Source organism: Euprymna scolopes, chromosome 14 (genome assembly GCF_053919585.1).
Source record: "Euprymna scolopes isolate OS-2025 chromosome 14, ASM5391958v1, whole genome shotgun sequence".
NCBI lineage: Eukaryota > Metazoa > Mollusca > Cephalopoda > Sepiida > Sepiolidae > Euprymna > Euprymna scolopes.
In genome coordinates, this window is record NC_136495.1 from 114,348,657 (window position 1) to 114,374,537 (window position 25,881).

The 25,881-nt window shown below is 35.0% G+C and overlaps 2 protein-coding genes across 13 annotated transcripts in view; one reads left to right on the forward strand and one right to left on the reverse strand.

The window, feature by feature from the left end:
- Positions 1-12,967, forward strand: part of LOC145293228 (sorting nexin-33-like) — a 274,899-nt gene extending 261,932 nt beyond the window's left edge. For all 4 annotated transcript variants that reach the window (XM_080139778.1, XM_080139774.1, XM_080139777.1 and 1 more), the window contains 3 exons: positions 1,663-1,752; positions 6,507-6,713; positions 12,559-12,967. In XM_080139778.1, the coding sequence (XP_079995904.1) occupies positions 1,663-1,752; positions 6,507-6,713; positions 12,559-12,606 (345 nt within the window). In that variant the 3' untranslated portion in view covers positions 12,607-12,967. The remainder of the gene's footprint in view (positions 1-1,662; positions 1,753-6,506; positions 6,714-12,558) is intronic.
- A 7,475-nt stretch (positions 12,968-20,442) lies between these two features.
- Positions 20,443-25,881, reverse strand: part of LOC145293229 (uncharacterized) — an 81,397-nt gene continuing 75,958 nt past the window's right edge. For all 9 annotated transcript variants that reach the window (XM_080139784.1, XM_080139779.1, XM_080139785.1 and 6 more), the window contains 2 exons: positions 25,375-25,450; positions 20,443-21,001 (listed from right to left, as the gene is read on the reverse strand). In XM_080139784.1, coding sequence (XP_079995910.1) covers positions 20,852-21,001; positions 25,375-25,450 — 226 coding nt within the window. In that variant the 3' untranslated portion in view covers positions 20,443-20,851. The remainder of the gene's footprint in view (positions 21,002-25,374; positions 25,451-25,881) is intronic.

Below are 25,881 nucleotides of genomic sequence, written 5' to 3' on the forward strand. Positions count from 1 at the left end.
CGCTTGAGATGTTTTTAAATGTCCGAGATTCGGACACCATAACGACGCATGCAGAAGAAGTCCCACATATGCTAGATGTGGTTTGAAAAGGCAAAACCATAATACAGAAACTTGTTATGGAGAAGTTAAATGCCCCAACTGTTCAGGAAACCATCCAACCTTTTCTAAATCTTGTGAGAAATGGAAAAAAGAAAAAGAAATATTAACAATAAAATATAAGAGAAATATTTCTGTTGCAGAAGCGAACAAATAGTTGAAACCTACATAAAAAAAAAAAGGGATTTGATCAGGAGTTTCTGATCAAGTAACACTAGCGATGATGAATATATCGATGAAGGAGGAAGTGATGATAATTCTGATGATGCAATTGGGCCTAGATCAAAATCAAGTGTCCAAAGTAGGGAGCGTGTCACTCAGCCAGGTGATAGGGGATATTCTGGTATGGTTGATGAGGAATGGAGTCGCAATTTTGTAGCTCCAGATTTCGATGAGGATGGGACATGGCCAGTGAACATTCCAGGTCATATTACTGAAGAAAGCAAGTGCATCGATTTTCTTTTGTTGTTTACCGAGGATGACTTCTGTCAGACTTTGACAGAGAAGACTAATTTATGTGCCACTCAAATGTGTGCAGAAAGGCCCAACTACAACTACTGCAAGAATTTCAAGGAGGTTTCTGTTGAGGAAATGAAAGCCTTTGTTGTGCTGAGGATCTACATATATCTGTGAAATCCAGCTATCGGAATTACTGGTCAAGTGATGGAAGTGACTTCATTGGATATACTCCAGGGTTCCGCAACGTCATGACACGAGATAGATTCTTGGCCATCTGAACTTTCCTGCGTGTGCTTGATGAGGATGCTGGCATTGACAAGAGAGACAGAATCTACAAAGTTACTCCTGTTCTGGAGTATCTACTCACCAAGTTTCGATACAAGTCCAGACACCACCTTAGCCTCGATGAAAGAATGATTCCCATGAAAAAATCACCTGGTGATAATAAGACAAGCCCACAAAATGAGGCATCAAATCATTTCTTTGTGAAGTGGAGACTGGATATATTCTCAATGTAGAAGTCTACACCGGGGCAGCACTAATGCCAGTTCAAGAATTGGGTGCAGTTGGAAAAATTGTTGTCCTTCTCTTGATATTAGCTGGGATGGGGGAGGGGGGCGCACACATTATAGTCATGAACTCAGTGACTCTGGCCAAATATGCTGTGAACCACTTACAAACTGGGGTTGTTGCAACTCTCCTGCACACCAGGAAGTTTTTTTCCAATGTCTGAAGACAGTCAAGAAACCTCCTTAAGGTGAAAGTCACTACCTGTGTCAGAACAGCATCACATGTATGGTATGGCAAGACAACAAGCTATTACCTTCATCTCTAACTACCGTGATCCTGTAAAGGTGGGAACACTCAACAGGAAGAAGGATGGTACTTTTCACTGAAGTGAGCATTCCATGTGGTACCACATAAAAAAAAAAAAGGGTTGGGAACCACTTCTGTAATCTGATATAGGTTCCACACTGCCTACCAAGTTCTTTCCCTTGACCTCTTATCATAATGTGTGTATCCCTGTGTTTGTTTAATAAATATTTCCATCACCCCAAAAATTATGATTACTTTTTAATGTTTTTTTTTTTTTTTTTTAAATTTCAGCCGCACAAAGACAGCCTCATTCTCTCTGATGGACTCTATGAATACAAAGGCCTTCTTTCCGTCTATCCAGATGTTTTAAAAGTTCATGAAGTGAGACCTTATTTTATCTTATCCCCCACCCCCTCTTCTTCTTTTTTTTTTTTTTTTTTTTTTTTTTTTTGCAATATTTAAACTTTTGGCGCTTCTATATTATACAGATAAAAAAAAATTGAATTTCAAGCGAAATAAATGGTACCTACGTAATTTTCAGGTTTCAAATAGTAACATATCTAAAAATTATGAAAGACAATAAGGTAAAAAAATAATCAATATAGTTATTAATGAAAACAGAAATTTAGGAAAGGAAGCGAAAATCAATAATTAAGTTCTGTTTACGTCACATGACTAACGTAAGTCAAAATATATATTTTTAATTGGAATTCATTATTGAGATGAGTATTATTTATATTAATTTATTTTTATTGCGGACTGTTATTCTCATCCCCGTGAAAACAACTAATAAAGATGAGAATAATAGTCTGCAATAAAAATAAATTAATGTAAGTCAAAATGTTGGACAAAATTTATTCCCCATATAAACTTTATCAAAAATAGTTTTTAATTATAATAATTATTCTTTCGTTTGTATAACATAGAAACACTATTTTTTAAATTTTTTTTTTTTAATTTTTATTTTTTTTTAATCATTTTTTAACATCTTTTATTACTGTTTTTATACGAACCTACATTGAATAGTGAGTTTCCTTTGTTACCGTTACTTCCAGATCTACTATGACACAGTAACACCTGATGATGCTCCCATATATTATAACATTGCCACTTTTCTTGATGCAAGTTCATAACCCCGCTCTCTAGAAAAAAACAAAAATAAAGAAAAATCTTTATGATGTATGCATCCATGATGGAAAGAATATATTGTATACCAAAAATATATTGTATACCAAAAAGCACATAAATTGATCAGGTAGTTTTATTTTAAAAGAAAATTTTTAAATGATTAATGCAAATTCATTGGAATTACAATGATGGCACAAGACTAATTATAAACTCTATTACTGAAGAGCGATTTTAAGGGGGAGTTAACCTGTGGTGAACTTGAGTTATTTCAATGGCCTTAAACTATACCTGATGGTGAGGCCCCAGCTTGCGGGCTCTGGGGAGTGTGGAGCCACCCTTTAATTGCCATTGCTCCCAGGTCTACTCTGACCCGGAGTGGTAAAAAAACAAATATATTCTATTAAAAACTTTTTTCTCAAAATCATTTTGGATTCGGCATTAAATAACCTGAAAAGGGTTGATATGCCGTAAAACAACCAACCAACAATTGAGAAATCATCGTTTAGTTATAAAATTTGATCATCTTTTTTTTTTTTAAAAAAAAAAAAAACAAAACTACCCAATCACTTTTGATGTAGAATATATTTTTTCGTTGTGGGTATGTACACCATAAAGATATGTACACCATAAAGATTTTTCTTTTGTTTTTCTTGGGGATGGTGAGGGTGTATCGATTTAATTACTGGATCATAAAGGCAAAAGGCGTTACAAAAGAAAGAAGGAATCAACACAAGAATCATCTTTTTTTATATAATTTACAATTTATTGCAATAGAATGCCGACACTCCTTTTAGCACACACCGCTTTACAGATGCTGTCAACTCCTCAGTTGAGGGGGGAGCAAAAGGCAAAATATCCCTTCACTTTGGTTGTTAGTCTTGCTCAGTTGTTTTTAATACATTCTTCAAATCAGCATATTTCAAAATAAATCAAAATGTTTACAAATTCCAGTTTTAGTCTCAACTTAGAAATTTGTGAAACTGTAAACCCCGTTTGGGCTGCATCGTCCAGTCCTGGTTCACGGGATCATAGATGCAACCAACAGGGCTAGGGCGTACACACAGGCAAGAAAATGGTGGCTTAGCTCTCTCTAATGATGGACTCCTCAAAATGTAATCAAACACTTACTAGTCATTGGAAACTACTGATATTCTGGGCATACAAAATGTGCACAAAACTGTGTGGCAACACTTTTATCTTCAGCTGGCCATTCGTCGTCGGATGCTGCGGTTGATTTCATCCGTCATAGTGAGTGCTCTGATGAATGGCTTGTATGCTGCTTTCTCAGCCGTAACTTGGCGTCGGGTTGAAATAAACTGTTACTCTCAAATCAATATGCAATCAATAATCAATGATAACTTTGGACATTTTTATGAACAAAAATAATTATTGCATAAAATCATTTTGGATACAGTTCAAACTCAAAAAGTACTAGTTAAATTCGGGACTTCTCTCGGATTTAAGAAAAACAATGTTTCTGGATGCAAAATCTTTCAACTGAAATCAAGCTCTTTAATTAATTTTCTTGGTCGGAGGAGGAAAGTCGTTCTTTTCACTTTACCCTTTCGAGGGCCGCCAGCCTTTTGGGTTGGCAGCCCCAAAACTGATGCGTCTTGCTCAAAGGCCAGCAAGTAAAGTTCTCTTCTAGTTCGAAAAACACAATGTTTTTTTTTATTTTTTATTTATTTATTTATTTTTTTTTTATTAAACCCTAATTTCAACTACTATCTAGGTTCAACTTTTAAAATCTCACATATTTTAAACAATGTTTTTTATATATTTTGAAAATGACATGTCTCCTATTTAAGATCATTTCTAACTATAGAACAATTAATTTTATTTGTTTTGGATGCAATCGAGAAAATATGATTTTAAAATAAGCTTCCTTTCTATTCTACTTGTGATAATGTGAACATTTATCTGTGTGTACACTGGACACGTTGTGATCATCCGCTCGTTGTGCCGGTCCAAGGTCATTGCTCAATTCACCCACTGCAATTGATGCCAATTATGTGGGCAGTGCTACAACAAAAAAAATTCTCCTTCAAATAAAATTACAGCTCCTGTTTATATTATTTGGATTTTTCAAACTTTTGCTCTCATCTTGAGTATTATTCACATAACGTTTCGGCCGATGTAACCTCCGACCTTCTTCAGGTGTATCTTGTTGAACTCTGAGAAACTTTCTTGCTGAACTCTGGAATTTTCACAGAATTTTGAATGGGACTCTTTATTTTATCTGCGAGGGTAGTATGCTCTCGTTCTGTCAGCCGTGACCAGCTACAAGTCTTAAGTAATTCACAATTGTATTCTTAGTATTGCCTACACTGAGGATTGGACCTTTAGCACTCAGAAGAGTGTCACTTAGAAGTGAATTTTACCTAGTACTTTTAAGTTGGTAGTTTAAAACAAGTCACAAAGTTTTTTGTTTTTTTTGTTTTTGTTTAGGTATAACAATGATGCTCATTTTCTTCTGTTCAACAGACTTCTTAACTTGACCATGGCCCCATTCTCTCTCTAAAAGGCACACAAGCTTAAACTGACCATTAGCTGCTCAGAGCATCAATTAACAGATTTTCATATTTTACTAGGAAATTTCTTCTAAGGACATAGGTCTTGTGTGAATATGCGCTTATGTGTTCACAGGATATGATTGTCGGCTCATGCTGGTCTAAAGTCACTAATCGATTCCAACACCAGTCCCAACAGAAGAATTCTCCGTCCAAATAAATTTAAAACTCCAGTTTAGAGTAACAAAGAATTGTTTTTGGAAGTTGCAATGATTAATCTTTTAATGAACAGCAGACGTGCAAACAAGAATTCTTAGCCCGACTAAACCAAAACACAAGTCCAACCGGACGCATTCCATTAACTATGAAATCCAGAGCTCATCTCTAAGAGGCGCACAAACCTAAACCAACATTGAGATACTCAGAGGACCAACTAACTCCTTCCATGCTAATCTACTGAAATATATAAATATATTCTGGGATCATACAAAAAAAAAAAAAAAAACTTTACATAATAAGCTGCAAATCTATAAACAAAAAAACAAAAAAACTACTGTCTCGGTGATTAGCTCAACATTATTTTTGACAAAATTAAATTAAGTTAAAACTATAATATGACACCCTGTCTCTGAAGAAACATCATTTTCTCAAGTGGACAAATCGAATTCTGGGTAGTCAAACCCCAAATCAGAGATATTTCCCTATATATATCATCCCTCTGCCTGTTCTACAAGTATTTTAATGGTGAATGCTCCGATGAACTGCAAGCACTTGTACCCCCTCGATGTAAATACCCCCGACAAACCCGACAAGCAGCTAAATCCTACCCCTACACAGATCTGTAGATGTAAGAGAGCTTTCTACTCGAGTAGTTTCTTCCCCAGAACTGCTAGACTTTGGAATTCCCTTCCGGGTCCCTACTTCCCCCACTGTACTGACATGCAGAAGTTCAAGTGTAACGTGAATACACATCTTACTGCCTAACTCCCTACATAGTACCCCTGTAGTTTAGGTCTCTGATAGTAGCCCCTACAATGACATTGTTTTTTTTAATTCAAAGTAAATTTGACTTCAGTTTAGTTTTTTTTTTTTTTTTACAAAGGCATCACCACATTATCAAGGCCCAGAGGCCACTCAAGGATAAGGGTTAAAGAGTGTACAGTAGAAATTGGTCAATATAGTAATAATTAGTAATGAAAATTTGGTAAATTTGATAACTCATATGGAACGGCTCAACAAGAACTTATTAACTTTAGACTTGAACACAACCATATTGTAGTCAGCCGGAAAGCAGGAAAACGGAAGACAATTCCACAGGCGTGCAGTTCTAAGAAAGAAGCTTTGATCATGGAATCTGCGTTTAGGTTTAGGCACAGATAAAGAGTGGGGGAAATTATTGATAGTGTTTACAGCTAGACGAGTGTTTCTTGTGAAAGTTTAACACTTTATTTTAATGTCTCATACAAAAAAAATTTTTTTTTTTCTTTTTGTGTGCAGGGTGCCATGGGAAAAGCTAAGGAATGCCAGAAACAAGTTGAAGATGCAAAATTCACAGAATCTGAGATGCAGAGCATCCTGCAACGTGCTGATGTCATCACTTTCGGTACTCTGGCTGAAATGACTCATTTCCACAAAGAACGAGTCGTTGACTTTAAAGCAATGATGCAGGCTTACCTCAAACAACAGATTCTCTTTTATCAAGGAGTTAGTCTTCATTTTTTTTTTTTTTTTTTTTTTTTTTTTTTTTTTTTTTTTTTTTTGCAAAATAATTTTATTTTACGTGTCATTTTCTTTTTGTCCAGAATTATAGTCATATTAAAAAAAAAAATTAAAAAAAAGGAAAAACCTGCACATATCTTGGATGAAACAAAATATATTCTTCAAAAATCATGTAAATTGATCAAGTAATTTTATTTTTAACTAAGAAAATCAAATGTTATGAATAATAGAAGACCAACTGCCTTGCATCGCCATCTTGAAAATTATTTCTGGAAGTAAGGGAGATAACTCAAAACTAATTCAAACCTGCAAGATTTTTTGTTATATGTACGCATTCATATTAATCGCTTCAAAATTTTAATTTTTATTTTTTAATTCGGGGAAATTCTGGACAAAAACTTTTTTTAAATATATATTTTCCATTTCTCACCTGTCTGCAGTGTAATGGCTAATGTTGGGATGATGAATCTGAATTTGGAATCGAAAAAAGTCTGAACTTTTTTTTGATATCGGAATCAGAAAAGTTTGTGCCTATTTTCCGATGCCAAAAACGATTCTTTTAATTGGCTTTTTTATTTGATTCTCTATAAAGAAAAATATTCTACCACTGATAGTAATACTAAAATAATGAATATATATATTAATTTTAAACTATTAGTAAAACTAAAATCGATAAATCATCTCTCACAAGTGTATCCTTACGTTTAAGAAAATATCTACACATTTAACATGTTTTTACGGTAATCATGAAAAATAACAACTTTATAGTTAAATATTTGGAGATTTAGAAAGAATTGGAATCGGGAATTGTATCGGAATAAAAAAAATATTGGAATCGTCCCAACCCTAGTAATGACGGATCTGATATGTGAAATCTGACTGAATCCATCAAGTCAGAAGATTTATTGAATGTACAACACTTAGACAGTTCAAAGGTTATCCTGACGATGAATTGATTCCACTGGCATGGTTATGTAGAATATTCATTCTATTGGATAAACCATTGCACAAACATGAATGTCCTAAATTGCAGCTTTGAAGTACGTGATTGAACAAGAACCATGAGAACTGGAGCTTGCATGATAGCAGAAAACGTCTGACCCCTAAACAAAGGAAAAGTGACGTAAAATGTATAGAAATGGTTTAGATGAGCTGATTCTAGAATCCAACTGAAAGCCTTTTTATACATTGAAGAATCTATGCATATCATTGTCTCTACGTAAATGGATAGAAACATGTTCAATTTGTGAATTGAATTTGAAAGTGAAGATATAAACAACAAAATCCAGCTAACATTCTTCCGGCTAACGTTCACCAACATGAATCGCTAACGTTCACCAACATGAATCGCTAACGTTCACCAACATGAATCGCTAACGTTCACCGACATGAATCGCTAACGTTCACCGACATGAATCGCTAACGTTCACCGACATGAATCGCTAACGTTCACCGACATGAATCGCTAACGTTCACCGACATGAATCGCTAACGTTCACCGACATGAATCGCTAACGTTCACCGACATGAATCGCTAACGTTCACCGACATGAATCGCTAACGTTCACCGACATGAATCGCTAACGTTCACCGACATGAATCGCTAACGTTCACCGACATGAATCGCCAACGTTCACCAACATGAATCGCTAACGTTCACCAACAACATGAATCACAATAAATGTACAGCGTTATATCATGAAAAGTTTGTAGAAAAATGTATAATTTCAGCTGCACTTTTTCCAAATACATATGGACATATATATTTTTAGTCGCGTGCAAGCGACTCTATAACTCACTCCGTCGGTTGGTCAGTCTGTCGGTCTGTCCGTAACACTTTTGTGCTTGGCCTTTTTGATTAAGATCAAAGGTCTGTTCTTAGCTTTTTAAGATTGATCTTGGCCAAAAGGCGAAGAAAAAGTGTAGTATCTGTTCTTACTACATGCTGTACTTATGTTTGTAACTTTGTGATATAAAGTGGGGGATCACTTTTCTATATTAATTTAATGTAAAATGATCACCTTCTTTACAACCAGTCAGTCTCAAATCCATTCAAGTCATTCTCCAGATCATTCAAGTTGTTTTTGAAGGATTCCAGTTATTTTTTAAGCATTCAAGTCATTCTTAAGGTCATTCAATTCATCCTTAAGTTCATTAAAGTCATTCTAAGTCATTAAATTTTTTTTTATTTAAGTCATTTCAGCCCATTTTTCGGTCATTTTAGGTTATCTTTAAGAATTTCATGTCAATCCTACATTCATTCATTACACGAGAGCACGCAACTAATGGATATCGGCCTCGTTTAATACAACGAAACTCAGCTGATATAAAACTGTTTTTATTATGTAAACAAATTAACCTGTATCATTAACTTGTGACAAGAGGGGTGGAATGGATGGGGAGGTAGATTGCGTTGAATTGAGTCACACATGCATCTCTTGACTCTTCTCTTACTGTCTGCTGTTCTTTGTTGTGTATGTGTTTATATTGACCAAATTCCATTGCTCTTTATCTGGCCGATGATGTCATTTCCAGGCTGGTTCATTTGCTCTTCACAAAATCCTGCATTGCCCGACTAATAATCCAACATTCCTTCCCTACTATTCCCCCCCCCCCAAATATTTATGCATGAAGTGAATGCTTTTTTCACTCCATGTCTCTCTATTGACCGCATTCTATTAAGTTTGCTACAAAGAAGGTAGACTCTCTCTATCAGGCTAGAAAGCTTCTTGCACCTGTTAGTTTTCTATATCTCTATAACGCTATCATTCGCCCAGGCATGGAGTATCGTTGCCACATCTGAGCTGCTGCACCAACAACTAATTTCTCTTGAACAGTGTGCAAAAGATCCTCTAACCTAATAAGTCCCAAACTGTCTACCAAGCTCCAGTCCCTTTTACGTTCCTGTGCTTGTTTTCTAAACACAAGTTTTATTTACAGGCACCCACGCATACAGAGTAACATCGCTAAATGTCCTGAATTTATTATTTTAAAAACAATAAGCAGATAGAAATGAAACAGTCTGTTATTATACTAAATCTGCATTTAATCAACATTTGTTTTCCTAAGGCCTCCCCCCCCATCTATGTATTTCCACTCCCTCTCCCTTTATTAAAGAAAGTAAAGACTAAAAACATTGGGATAGTCAATTTTAAACAAAAGGATGGAGAATGCCACAGTAGTAAAATTATTTAACCTGTAGCTGAGATGGAAAGAAAAGGGGGGGGGGGGCAGATGAGGGTTTTTTTTTTTTTTTGCTAGTAGAAAGCAACTAATTTGGTATTTTAATTTAAAATTTATTTTAATTTTTAATTTAATAGGTTTTGCAAGCTCACTTTTTCCTTATTCAAACAACCTAACCAGAACTCAGTGGGTGACCCCATGGGTCAAACTTTTTATTAATTCATTATTTATCTATATATCTATAAAATTGGGAATGTGTGTGTGTGGACAATTCTCAACCTTTATACTCAATGCATTTTTGATCTACAGACTTGAAATTTGGTATATATGGTATTCAGACATGTGGAAAATTTTTAATCGGTTTTCATCTTGAAAAAAGGGCTGCTCAGGAGTCGAAGTTGAAAAATTGGTATGCAGGGAGTCATCGGATTTTTATGTATTTGTCAACTGTTTCACGAATGTGCATGAGTGAATCATTCACGTGAGAGATTACTTATGTTAAGAATAAGTAGGTTTGAAAACACTTTTTAAAGATCATGTCAAACTGACCCAGTTGTTATCGTACTTGACTACCTTTAGGTTTTGGTTTTGATCTCAGTTTGAGTATTTTTATTTTTTACTTAAAAAAAGTGAATTGTTTAGAAAAGAACCTAATACTCGCATGCACATGTCTCAATTTTTGTATGAATTAAAATATAATATTTATGTGTACTTCACGACCGGGCAGCCTGTTAGCAATTATATATAGTCTAGCATTCCTACTTCTGCAGCTAATATGCTTTCCTTTTTCAGCTGTCAGCCGATTCAGTTGTCTCTCGTAATTTGTTGATGGCTTTGACATTCTCTAAGACATTACCAGTTTCTATTAGTTGTGCAATTCTACGTTTGTCAGTTCATGTTCTTGCCATATACAGATTAGAAGCAACTGTGTTGTATTGTGGGGTTTCATATTTAAGAGATATGACGGGGGATTCATATTGGGATAATACATATGACGGATATAACGATTATATATCAGTTCTGGGATGCTGGGGACTTCATATATTTATTGACTGCAGATGTATACAAGTTCTTAACACAGAAGAGGGGAAGATGCATAATCATCGAAGACTTTACACAAGAGTTCGTTATAAATGATAAACACATGACCTTTTTCTATTGTAACTGAATGACGGCACGAGACAACACGTAAAAAACATGACGATGACTTCTTTCTTTATCAGATGAACTGGTCGAATAACCTCAGGAATTCACTTGTATCTATATGGTTAATCTTCTACCCCTTCGCTTCCAAAGGGTCAGCTGACCACTGACTGCCAACTGACCGACTCTCAACTCTCTCTCTGACTGATGAACCCATAGAACTATATGGAGAATTGTTATTTGTCTATGACGTCAGAAGTGTGTTTTCCAAACGTGACTAATTTTACGTGGTTATGCATGTGTTTGTTCAAAATACACTTCTGCACACAAAAGAATACTCTCCTACCCTATTTTTTTAATATATATTTTTAATTTTCATTGTTCATTCTTTTACTGACATATTTAATATTCAGAATTAACAATAGGCTTAATTTCTCACATTCCATTTCTGAACTTTGCATAGAGGGCTCGATTCTAGGCTTATCCTAATCTCATTTTCACTTATTTAATATTCTTCTTACATACATGGAAAGGGGGCAGCCTTTCCCTGTAACAACTGGACCTATGAAAAAGAATTTCAAGAACTGCCTGGCAAATATAATCCGTGAACCAAGTGCAAGAGAGATTCAAACAATTGCACTTAAAGGGACAGTTAGAATCTTGAAAAGATCTTTTGGTTGAAATGCGTGCGATAGCTAGTGAATGTCTAGCATCCGATAGGATGACCCATCCCCAGCTAGAACAAAACAATATATAAAAAATATATAGATTTTTATTGTAAATGACCAATAGCACTTTTCAGTTTCGAACCATGCTGAACATTGCAATCTCCATTAAACGTTTTCGGCTTTTGCCTAGAATTTTCCTTATATTAAAAAAAGCAAAAATAAAGAAAAACCTGTGTGAGGTACGTATCCGTAACTATGAAAAAATATTTTAAAAATCACATAAATTGATCAAGTAGTTGGATTTGTTAACTAAGAAAATCAAAATTAATGAGTTAAAGAAGAGCGACTGTTGTGCATCGCCATCTTGAAAATAATCTCAAGAAACAAGGGAGATAACTCAATAGTAATTCAAACTTATGGGATCTACTCTTGGTCTCCCTCTGCCTTGACTACAAACTTCTCAATTTCTCTCAGGGACATCTAACCTGACAACTGGACACTGTCCTCAACTGTCACAAACCTGAATCCGTCTTTAAACTGTTCCTAACTCCTGTTAGCAGTCACAAAATTCACCGCCGTTTCTAAAACTGCCCATAAACTAACTCTAAATATATTGTCTTTTGTCCCTCACACCTTGATTAACAATCCTATTTTAGTTACCTTTGTGTGTCTTGGTGAATAACTTCCTGTGCCTTTGTTCTGCTGATAAACTTCTTTTTTTTTTTTTTTTTTTTTTTTTTTTTAAAATACTTCCTAACACTTGGAGATTGTACATTGATATCATCACAATATTCTTATTTGTTTTATTTTATTTTTATTTATTTATTTTTTTTCAGATAACAAGTAAACTGGAAGAAAGTCTGAAAATGTACGAAAATGCCTGATTATGGGAGAGAGAGGTTGCAACTTTTTTTTTTTGCCTGGGACAATCTTTTTGAAAGTTGCCTTTTTTTCTACCTCCCTCCCTCTCTTTCCAACCCACTACCGTCTTTTCTCTTTTTCTTGTTCTCATCTCTTTTCACTCTTTCTTTCTCCCCCCGCTTTCATTTCTCATCTCATCTCCCTCTCCAACACATACAGACTTTTCTTCCCTCAACCCCTGACCTGTGGGTTCGGTCGGACTGGACACATTCTTTGAAAAGGAAAAAAAAAAGCCAAAGATATGTAAAGTAAAATCCACGTAAACTCAATGAAATGAAACTCAACAAAAAATGTATTTTAAAACAAATAAAAATAAAATCAAAATTTTTTTTCTCACTTTTTTTGCGTGCATGCAGTTTGCTTTTCCAATATGATTCATTGATGACCGTGCTGGGGTAGCATCCAATTAAATACAAGGTGATAACTCGTGTCCAAAATTCCCCTTACATTAAAAATGAAAATAAAGAATCTGAATGATGTACATAACTGTGACGGAAAAATATATCATATTTCAAAAATCATGTAAATAGTTTGAGGAATATTATTTTTACACAGGAAAATACAATTTTATAACTATCCAAGGAGTGACTGTCTTGCCCACCATTTTGAAAAGAAATTTTAAAAACAAAGGGAGATAACTCAACAATCATACTAGGTTTTTGTTTTAATACCTACGAATTCCCATTAATCGCTTAAAAAATTTTCTTTTTATAAAATTGCATGTATGCAGAAGCCCTGCTGTTTTTAACGTCAGTGACCACGGCTCTCCAAATTGTAGAGCCACGGTAATCTTGGGAAGACGAGTAAAGACGGTAGTTTACCTGTTGCTTTCCATTTTGATTCAGGGGTGCATCTTCCACTTCTTCAGATACGAACCTGGAAATTTCTACAACTCGGCACGGTACATATAGCACTCAGCCTTCCCAAATGGTTATTCATCTGGTACTAGCTTAACTTTGGTGATGTGACAACGTGATTGCATATAAAATTACTATCAAATTTACAGTATTTTTGAAAAATATCTTTGTTTTTGTCATAGGTATGTACAACATATAGATTTTTCGGCGGACGTGCACGAGTGAGCCCCCCCCCCCCTGCAAAATATGCATTGGCTCCGATTTTGTATGCAGCATGTTCTAGTGAGCATTCATTAATGTGGAAAGGAAAGAAATTTTTCACGATGCACCAGGAATAAGCTTCACATGTCACCTAACTGACTTTTTTTTTTTTGCTGAATATTTTTGGGAGCCGGAGATTATAGTTATAGCCAATATCTGTTTTTATAAAATTGTTAGGTGGAAGTACAGAATAGGTACACAACACCCTCCAATCCCCATGTTAAGAATGGCTTTCTAAATAACATTATTTCAGCACAGATCAATAAGTGCATGAGTACCTTTTTATTTTCTTGGATAAAAAAAAATAAAGAAAACCTACTCGATGAGAACACGACTATTTTTGTTTTAATTATTTTAACGCAAAAATTATTTTCTTATTCAAAAATAAAAAAAAATAATCTCCGTCCAAAACAAATATCCAGCCCCAAAAATTAACAACAAAATAATCCAAAAAGCGCAAAGTTCAAGTCAAAATAAAAAAAAAAGGCCACGCACGCTAAAATTTTTTTTTTTTTTTTTTCCCCCCCCCCCAAGATTAATGAACGTTCCCTGAAACATGCTGTGTACAACACCGGAGCTGATGCGTATTTTGCTATGGGGCCCTCACTCGTGTACATCAGCCGATTTTTCTTTATTTTCCTTTTTCTAATATAAAGTGGAATTCTGGACAAGAACCAAGGTGATTTCTATAACGGGTCTGGTAGTCATGCAACTTACATTTATTCCAAACTAGCAGGGAGACCCGACGTTGCCCAGGATTGAATGATCAACAAATGTTTCACCCTCATATTTTCATCATCAAAATCAGTGAAATCGTCCATTTTTATCGATTGTCTGCTCTAATTGGGAATCCATCACGATGCACCAGGAATAAACTTCACATGTCACCTAACTGACTTACTTCACAATACATCGTAGTCTACATTGCACTGTAGAGAATCTGTTGATTTTATAAAATTATTTTTTATATATAACTAGCCTTAGTGCCCAGAATTGCCCAGGTGTTTGTAGGTGTGTGTTGAACAAAAAAAAGTGGTAGTAGGCAGCCATGCAGGCTTGAACCCGTACCACGAAAGAGGAAAAGAACGTTAAAAAAAGTGATGTATTTGCTGTTACGTCCATCGCCACACTGGAAGTGACAAATGTTTAAATTAAGACTAGTCAATCGAAAAGAGGGGATTACTTTCGAAAATATTGGCATAAAAAGCGACTCCCCTCCCTGTAGAAAAGTGTCCAGTTGGATTAATGTTTTTAGCCAATTTTTCGATGTCATCTGAAGGGTCAAGCTTCAAAATGATACTGATTTTGTGAAAATCTGTCACCTCTGTCAAAAGTTTTAGGCGGACATACAAACATACATACAAACATACATTTAAACAGATGGCGAAATTTATATTATAGACTAATGGTGGTGCCCGGGTGTTTGTCGGTGTAAAAAAAAAAAAAAAAAAAAAAAAAAAAAAAAAAGTTTGGGTAGGGAGGTAGGCTCGAACCGGAAGCCTTAAGGCGAATAGCCTGATAACTTACCACGACACTATGAGGGCTGCGAAGTGGGAATGGTCGAAATGAAACATTTAAAAAAGCAGGTGGTTAAACGAACGTCAATGTGTGCTTTTCTATAACATCACGTCATATTTCGTAAATCGTAGATATTATAATCTAGGGAGTATATAAAAAGTTATAAGAAAAAGTGACCCCCCCCCCAAAGCCTTTGGCAGACATACGTAAAATGGGCATACATAAAAATGCACACACACATTTTCGGTTTTATATTGTAGATGGTTTGAAGTTTAAAATGCAAAAGTTAAATATCATGGTGCAGTTGTGCTTTTAAACAAACATTCATTTTGAACACACCCCTGTCATATAAAAGAACCTGATGCTGATTTTATAGACCAGGCCTTTTGACTTGTAAGAAAACTTGTCAAATGCAATTGTGATGTTAGGCTGTATAAGGTGTTAACTTTGGTCAAAATCGCTTGTTCCTTCTTTCAGCGGATTATTTTGATTATCGAGGACATACTGATCTAAGAACACTGCCAGACACATAAAGTACCATTGAGTGTAATTTCATAAAAATTGGCCTAGCTGTTTTCGAGTTCAGAGGGAACGAAATCACAGACACACGAATTTCCTTTTATATAATGTTAAATAATATATATCTAGAGACAGATATGTGCATGTTTCGAATAAGGGAAAGTTGAAAAATTGAATTTGAACTACAAAAAAAAAAAAAAGTGTCATGTTGAAATTAGTTAAATTTTACTGCATCATTCAATAAAACATGTATTTTCATTTCGCAATCCATCCGTCATTATTTTTTAAATATAAATTTAACACGGAAAGTAACTTGTGATTTGGAATCATTTATTTATTATTTAAGTATAACTTGCAATTTACTTTGAAAAAAAACAAAAAACAAAAACAAACTATTTTCATAATTTTTGGATATGTTACTAATTTTGACATGACAGTAGATACCATAGATTTTAATTGAAATTCAATATTTTTGATTTTTCATTCTTATTCCAAACAAGTTCCAGTATTATTAATATGATTAGTATTGGTATCAGCAAGTGCTTTTACAATTATAATTTACTAGCCTGAGTGCCCGGTGTTTTTTTTTGTTTTTTGTTTTTTTTTTTGCTCAAAAAGTGGTGGCAGGCAGGCTCAAACCTGCAAAGGAGAAAAAGAATGTGGGAAAAAAAAACAAAAAAAAAACGCATTGCTGTTGCGTCCATCACCAAACCAGAAGCAACATAGGTTTAAACTAAGGCTAAACAATCGAAGAGAGAGGATGACTTTCGAAAATATCCATGAAAAAAGTGACCCCCCCCCTTCCCCTGTAGGAAAGTGCCTAGTTGAGGTTGAAGGAATTAATATTTTTTAGCCAATTTTTCGATATTTGTCGTCCAAAGGGTTGAGCTTCAAAATGATACCGATCTAATGAAAATCTGTCACCTCTGTCGAAAGTTTTCAGGCATGCGTACATACATTTAAATAAATAGGTGAGATTTCTATAATTTATTTCCATCGATGGAAACATACAAAGAACACAATTCCCTCTTTTGTCATAAAATACATGAAACTCATTTTTATTCACAATGGAAACAAATGCTGAGATAAATGGAGAACACATACATCACCTAGAATTCCCAAATGGTCACCCATTTGATACTAGCCAGGCTCAATGTAGCTTAACTTTGGTGATCTGATGAGAACCAGTGTTAAAGTCATAAAAGCTGAACTGGCAGCTGTAAGTCTAATACATAAGCATAGAATGAAAGTTGGGGCATCATGGTTGGCTTCTCCTTTTACTCCAAATAATGATTTACGAAATAATGGAAAGAAGAAATAAAAGATAAATACGAGCTTATTTAGTACTAGCAGGACTCGTTAACCGGCACTGCCCAGTGTTAGTATGATTATATTGTTTTATTATTATATACAGGATAATCATTCAACGTCAGCATTTTCCTAACCCTAACCGTGTGCAGAATTAATTACACAAAGCCAACTTAGCCATTTGTCCGGACGGCGTTTCCAAAAAGTCATCTTGAGGATATCAGACACAGTATAGGCTGAAGACAATGGGCTAGTGCTGCTCTGAACAGGAATGTGACTATCATACTCCAGGATCTTGTGGTACCATGCCGGGTATCTCTATGATGATGCAGGCGCACCAACCCCTCCATCAGGTAATGACAGTTTCAAAGCGACAAAATGTTAGGAATTGGATTTATAACAATATTTGTGTCCCGGGCAATGCCGAGTGGCCTTGTTGGTATATTCTTACATGTGATGATATTGTCAGATTGAAAAGGGAAAAAGAAACCTAAATATAGCGAGAAATGCAAATATAATTATTTACCAGGAACAGAGATATTCGAATAACAGGTGTGACCCTGAGGTTAGTAGTCAGTGCTGTCAAAAGATTTTCTAGAATTTGGACACATAAACATCTTTCTGCTCTGAGAAAAAGACTGAAGGAAAGAAAAAAGAATGGAGGCTATTAGAATTTTTATATACGAAGGGGAGAAGTGAGCCACTGAAATCTTACGCCATGCAACATACAAATATCTATGCATGAGGTCGCCAAGCTAATCAAAAACCTTTATTCCAGTAAAGCAACTGGCCCTGACGGCATTCCAATTATAGTGTTGAAAAAGCTTCAACCAGAACTTGCTCCCATACTTACAAAACTGTTTAAGCGTTGTCTTAAGAAGTGCTTCCCCACACCCTGGAAAATCTCATCAGTATGCCCTGTATTTAAGAATTCAGGTGATAAGTCATCTCCCTCTCAGTACAGACCAATAGGTCTCCTATGTGTCATGAGTAAGTTGCTGAAATCCATATTAAATAGAGAAGTAGTCAACCACCTCAGCAGAAATAACCTTAGTGACATGCAATATGGCTTCCGTTCTGCTAGATCTACAGCAGATGTGCTGTTATATCTCATAGGATTAGTGAATCTCTCGACAAAGGCTTCCTTTCTAGGGCAATTGCTCTTGACATATCAAAGGCCTTCGATAAGGTTTGGCATAAGATTTCCAGCTACAGTATAACTGTAAATGTTTTCTCAATCATGAAATCATTTCTCTCCGATAGGCTCATAAGAGTAGTGGTTGATGGGCAGAAATCAGAGGCCTGCAGTATTAATGCTGGAGTCCCTCAGGGGTCCATCCTGGGCCCAACTTTCTTCCTGATCTACATCAATGATCTCCCAAAACACATACTTAAATCATTTGTTGACATCTATGCTGATGACACGACCATCTATGGCAACACATCAAAGGCCGTAAATGACCAAGTTCTCTCTCTTCTAATCTTGAGTGCACTGCATAGTGGGGGAAGAGGTGGCTGGTTACTTTTAATGCATCTAAAACCAAGCTCCAATCAACGCTCTGATCCACATCTGGCATCAATTGAAATGGATGGCTCTCGTCTAGGGGAGGCCCCATGTTTTGATAAGCTTCTGGGTTTGACCTTTACTCCTGATCTGAAATGGAACACATACATCAAATCTGTTGCCAGGGTCACTGGAAAGATGGTGGGATCCTTCTACCACTCCAGAAGATATCTCACTACTGATGCAATTCTCTATCTATATAAAAGCCAAGTACGTCCAAGGATGGAGTACTGCTGCCACATCTGGGCAGGAGCTGCTAAAAACAGCCTATCCTGCCTTGACAGAGTACAAAATAGACTTTGTGGCTTAGTGGGTGATGCCCTTTTCTCTTCCTTGCAGCCTCTCTTCCACAGAAGAGACGTTGTGAGCCTGTCTTTGTTTTATGGTTACTTCCATAGCAAGTGCTCGTCTGAGCTCCAATCTCTGGTCCCCCTTGGCAATCTTTCACGATAAACACCCATCTAGCTGAAACCACTGTCAAAAACTTTCCCCACTCTTTAGCTGTGCCAAAATCAAAACGTAGATTCCATGAACAAAGCTTCTTTCTTAGAAGTGCACGCCAGTGGAACTCTCTTCCGTTTGCCTGTTTCCCACCTGACTACAACTTGGATGTCTTCAAGTCCAACATAAACAAATTCCTGATGAACTGCTCCCTTGAGTAAGACACCTTATCAAATCTCATTACTAACGATTACTACAATATTGTCCCATTGATTACTGTACACACAATAACCCTTATCCCTGAGTGGCTTCCGGGCCTTGATAAGTGGTGACTTCTATGTAAAAAAAAAAAAAAAAAAAAATGTAAGTTAGCAAATGCTCGCTAAAGGAATCCACGTCATTCAGAGATAGCCATTTGGACTTTGGATCGCTGTTACAATCTAAAATATTTAAATAGAAAGTACAATTATACATTTTTTTTGTGTACGTAAAAATATTTTTAAGATATTTAAATAATAAAAGAAAAATGTGTCCCGTAAAAAAAAAAAGAAGGTGATGCTAAAAAAGCCTAAACAAAGGGGAAGTAACTTTCCTTCTGCTTAGAGAAGTGAAGATTTTAATACAAAGAGTAACAGTAAAAAGCTGCTTATATATCGCTAATAAAATATAACATATATATATATATATATATATATATATAAAACCAACTTAATATTGTAATATTTATTTAAATAATTATTTTTTTCATAAGAAAAGGATCATCTGACGACTTTTAAACAATTTTCTTGCTTAAATGTTTTCAATGATACGACTGATAACCAACGTTAAACAAAATTGCTCTCTCAGTCTTGATGTGGGGAGAGTGATAATCAAAGGATCCTTCGATATCTGCAACACTATTCGAGTAGCAACCTTTTTGCAAGCAGAATACAGAGTGACCCACCCTAAACCCAGAATGGCCAACTTTGGTAACGCCAAGAGATGAAGCACACTTTCAGTAACGCCGCTGGTAAAGGCGTCATATTTTGTGTGGCTGCTGACAAGGGGGAGTGTTTCAGATTGTTATTCTCATCTTTACAATAATTCAGTTCCTCATCTCAGAAAAATTGCAGTTCTCCTTGCTCTGCCACGCTTAAGTTTGAAAAGTTAAATATGTTGATTAAGTCTTTTTTTTTTTATATCCTGTATTTTTTCCTGCTTGGAAAAAAAAAAAAAAAAATTATGAAATAAAAATTCCTGAGAAAACAAACAAAAAACTTTAAAAAAGTCATTTACAACAAGAGACAATATTGTAATTGAACATACCAAAGTAGAAAACATTTGAAACCCAATCGTTGTGTAATAAAGTTTATTTACAAAATTCTAACTTGAAACTGCGCAAATAAAAACTGATAAAATAATGGTTTTTGAAATCATTTGAACGAGAATTAAAACATGGGAAACAATGATTTGTACAAATGAGTGAGAAGAGAAATTAAAACGACGAAGCAATAAGAACAATACCACAACTCCCACCCTTTCCCAGAGACGGAGATAAGAAAAGAGGGTAGAGAGAAACAGCAAAGGTCTATAGTAAAAGTTATGAAAATCTTACGATGAAGTGGGGGAGAGTAAAAGACTTCATTTGATCAAATTTTTAAACAGAAACGATGGAAAAAGGAAGCGATGAGAGATAAAAGCAGGGGAAGGGGGATAAAAAAAAAAAGATGAAATCGAATGAAACAATGGACGGTGTAGTTTTTATTCTTCACTTTCCGAAGAAAAGTATTGGTTGGATTCTCCCGTGTCGTCCAGTCGGGTGGGTATATCGTTAATTTTGTTCAGTTCGTTAACAAGTGTTCCCAACTGTAAATTCTTCGGCTTGAATTCAGTCTTTAATTCTGAGAGTTTCTGGAAAAAAAAAAAAAAAAAAAAAAAGAAGAAAGTCTTAAATTCTTTTCAGTTTTTTTCTCTTTTTTTTTTTATTAAAATGAACTGAATTCTTTACAATGCAAAAACACTGGAAGGGACAGCAATTGTTTGTTTTTTTTTTTTTTGGGGGGGGGAGTATCTCTTCCTAAATTTTTCTCAACAACTGTGTTTGCCATCACAGAAATGTAGGAATTGGTTGCATCTGCAAATACAGGAGTGCAGTCTCATTTTGGATGCATTTTCGGATAAGAAATAAGAATCAAAAATAATTTTTGAAAAATAGCCATTTTTGGCGGTTAGCACCCAAAAAACTGCTAAAATAGCCATTTTCAGCTAAAAAAAAAATTCATAAATTATCTTTGCATGTACTCACCCTAAGAATTACTTTTAAATGACTTGTGCAGCAAGAACTTATCATGAATAGGTTTGAAAAGCAATTTCACATTGGAAACTCCACCAAATATCAAAACGAGTTTTTATGGTCGTAATATGTTTTTGTGTTTTATGTGTGAAATAGTTTTGAAACTGATTTTAGACCCGTGATTGTAATTCCATGAAAAAAAATATTTTGAAAGCTTTCTGGAATTTTTAAGGTTAATGGATTAACAACATCCAGCGAGGTTGGGGAGGGGGTGGGGTGTATTGGGGATCAAATCTTACGACCGCCCCGGATGGCAAAAATACTTGTTACACCACTAGTTCTAGTTACATCGTGGATTGAAAAGTCATCTATGGTATCGCACATTAGTTACTGCACAAAAATCACCAAGAGGGATTCCAGACTGTTCTACTGAGTTGAACATGTCCATTGTACAGATCTCAATTCTGACTTGACGTATCCTACAGAAAACGATGAGAGAGAGGTCGAGAGTGATCATATTTTGGTGTATGAAGTGGATGGGGAATGGAACTTGACTCTGAGAAATAACGTTTTCACCCTGAAAAATCATGCAGACATTTATGGAAAATTTTCGAAAACCATGCAAAAATTAGGAATGAAGATTGAGTTTTGGTTATGTTTTGATTGGGTCCTAGTACCTTATTTATTAATCTTGAAAACCGTTCAGGCTCTCAAGTACTTTTGTGCATTTCTACAGCTTTTATCAACAGGCAATGAAACTAAAACTTGGCAAAGTTGACTTTGAATACACTGCATTTATCTATATTTAAATCTGGTGTAAGGCAATCTTGCCGACTGAACTACTGCTATAATGCTGATACACCACCACTAGGTTGAATTTGAACCAGCAACTGTTCCTTAATTCACTTTAAAATATCTGAAAACAGTATATGATTTCTTCAACATTTAATATTACGTTAAGACTGATCAGGAAAGGATTATTTTATTTCCAGAGATTTGACCATAATTTGTTTAATGTTCATAGTTTTCTCCATGTTAACATTTTTTATCATTTTCTAATGATTACGTCTTTTTTACTTCAGGTTTTCATCTTAAGCGAATTGATTGTTTCTGTGACTAATTTATTGTCGACCATCGTCTGTTGAAAACAAGTTTAAATGCTGACAGTGATTCGAATGTTAAAGGGCGATTAATCATAAGGATTCTCTGTATGCCACAGACAAATTTGGGGTTAAAATAAACCCCTGAAAAATGCCCCCCCCATTCCATTTTTCAACTAAATATCCCATAAATAATATTCATGAACACAATTTTAATATGAGAAAAGAGAATCGATCAATTCCAAGCAATTCCAAGCAAACGGAATATCATTTATCTACAGAAATCACCAACATTTCTTCATTTTATCCCACAATCCCAATTTTTGTCAGTTTTTTGGGGGGATGCTAACCGCCAAAAATTAACTTCTGTCTATAAAAGTTTGTGTGTTACGTTTGCAAATATGTGTATTTGTGAACAAGTGCCCACACACACACAATATGTCACATACATGCGACAATGGAACATTTTATACTACTAGACAATACATGAATTCAGTCATGTATATATACAAGACATGTGTATATACATATGACACACGCATACATATATATATACACACGTGTGTGTGTGTGTGTGTGTATATATATATATATATATATATATATATATATACACACACACACAAGACACACATATATATACATATACGTGTGTGTGTTGGGATAATTAATTGGAATCGGAAAAATCAGAGCTTTCTGAGGTACCAAAATCGGAAAACTTTGAGCCTATTTTCCGATGCCAAAACTGATTCCTTAAATTATCTTTTTTATTTGATTTTGGTTTAAGAAACATCGTCCACTGATTGTAGTAATAATAAAATAAATATTTATTGATTTAAACTTCTAGTAAGACTAAAATCCTTAGATCACCCCGTCACAAGTGTGTTTTTACGTTTGGGAAAATACGTGAACATTTAAGATGTGCTTTTATAGTAATCGGAACAAAATAACAATTTTATAGTAAACTATTTAAACATTTATAAAGAATCGGAATCGGGAATTCAGTACGGAATCGGGAAAAATATTGGAATCATCCCATCACTAATATACAGGGTGTCCACAAAGTCTCGCTAAATTATGTAGCGAGACTTTGTGGACACCCTGTATGTGTGTATATATATATATATATATATATATATATATATATATATATATTATACACATACACACACCCACTGCTACACGACAAATGTAAAAAAAAAAAAAACATAGGTAGTTTAAGTTTTTTTTTTACCAAATGATGAAAGAAAGTTACATAAAATCTTTTTCAGATAAAATTTTATTATTGAAATTTATTCAAATTTTCTGGTATTATTTATTTTTTAAAGGAAAATTAAATATTTAGTAAAAATGAAATTTACACTGAAAACTATCAAAATAATTGGAAGAAAAAAAAATTTTTAACATTTAATTTGCACAATGCTTTATATCAGTTGTAAATCAAATCCAAAAACACAATTCATGAACGTTTGGCAAAAATATAAGCAAACGAAGACGCTACAACGCGAATGTATTGTTGGTTGGACATGGGTTAAAACAGTGAAAGTAAAACAATTACATCGTATCAGAACGAAAGGTTCTTTTCTGCTTCTGTCGACAGTATCACACTGCCATCAGTTTGAACTAAGAGAATCAAAATGAAGAAAAAGTATGATGTGTGGGTGTTGGGGGGGGGTTTCTAGTCCTAAACTCCAGCAAGATCAAGAAAAGACCATAGAAACATAAACTATAATATCGTTCCAAAAGTAAAGCCTCCAAATTTTTTTTTTAATTAAAAAAGTTAAAGAGCTACGAAGACAAAAGTAGTACCAATAAAACATGCAACCTTTTGTGCTCTAGAATTTATTTATTTTTTTTTACATATTCACTGCCTGGAATTTAATGACACATCTCTGCTTCCGATGCATGTCCATGACAGGGGTTGCTTTCTTTGAGTCTCACACCGTTAATATCTACAACAAAGATAAAATTTTGGATCATGAACACACAAGATCAGTCATCATAACAATGCACTTTTGCAATATCCTGTGATCTATTTGAGCAGAATAAAAAAAAATAGGAGGACTAACCAATTGGGGAGGGGAAATTTATGTTCTTCCCATGATTTACTTCAAATCTTTCTAAGTCACATGATTAAACCAACCAATCAGATACTAGCCTAAATAAAGTATATCTTTACTCCAAAAGCATATCACGACTAAGTAATATTCAGGAAGGTTTGCTTTTGTTTTCTTTTTGCAACTGTCAGGACAAAGTATAACTAGATGACAAATCTATTGAGGTCGTCCAGAAGTTTTGTTACCTTTAGGATATAAATGGAGAATAGGGTGGAGCAGGTGCTAGTGTTATTGCAGAAATTAAGAGTGGATGGAACAAGTCCAAGGAATTTATGACATTACTAACCAGCAGAGCATTACCACTGTTGACCAAGAGAAAATCTATCAGGCATGTGTGCACAGCGTGCTGTATAGAAGTGAAACCTGGCCAGTGAGGGTTGAGGACATGTTTTGCATGGAAAGAAATGATATGATGAATGTGTAATGTCAGTTTTAAAAACATGCTTGGTTCTGATGGCCTCAGAAAACGATTAAATTTGGGCAGTATAGGGAGATATGCGCAAAACAGGAAACTTCAATTGCATGATGTTGAAAGAATGGATGAATGTTCGGGGGTTAGTAGATACAGAACATTTAACGTAACAAGTCCAGTTGATGGGGAAGGACAATGTAAACATGGGAGAAAGTGATAAAATTGGACTTGACAGAAAGAGGGATGAATAAAAACCTGGCCAGAGATAAGTTAGTCAGGAAGTCAATTTCAATGCACGCAAGTAAAATCAAATGTGACGATAATTTGAAAGGATTTGTTTAAGGTAGAGAAAGTTTACGAACCTTACTTAACCTGAGGCGTCCAGCGCCTTTCTTTTGTTTCTTCTTAAATGAATTCACACATCGATCAGCATTGTCCCTGAAGAAAACAAAAATATTCAGTTCTTTTAAAATGTTCATAAGATTTGGTTATTTTTGTTTTACAGCATATTGACCCTTTTTAGATTATCAAATGCCAAATCCATTATTTAGCATTTGCCAGATCCGGAATCACATTGACACACCAGTACCTGCTGGATCACCAAAGTTAAGCAATGTTGAACCTGGTCAGTACTAAATGGGTGACCATTTGGGACTTCCACCAGGTGCTCTATGTACTCTCCGTTTATCTCAGCATTGTTTCCAGTCGTTCTGGACTTCTCCTTCCCACTGGCTTCAAACAGCGCCGATTCAGGAGTGGTTGGTTGTTGGTTGTTTTTGTTTTACGGCATATCAACCCTTTTCAGGTTATTTAATGCCGAATCCAAAGATTTTGAAGAAAAATTTTTTTAATAGGATATATTTGTTGTT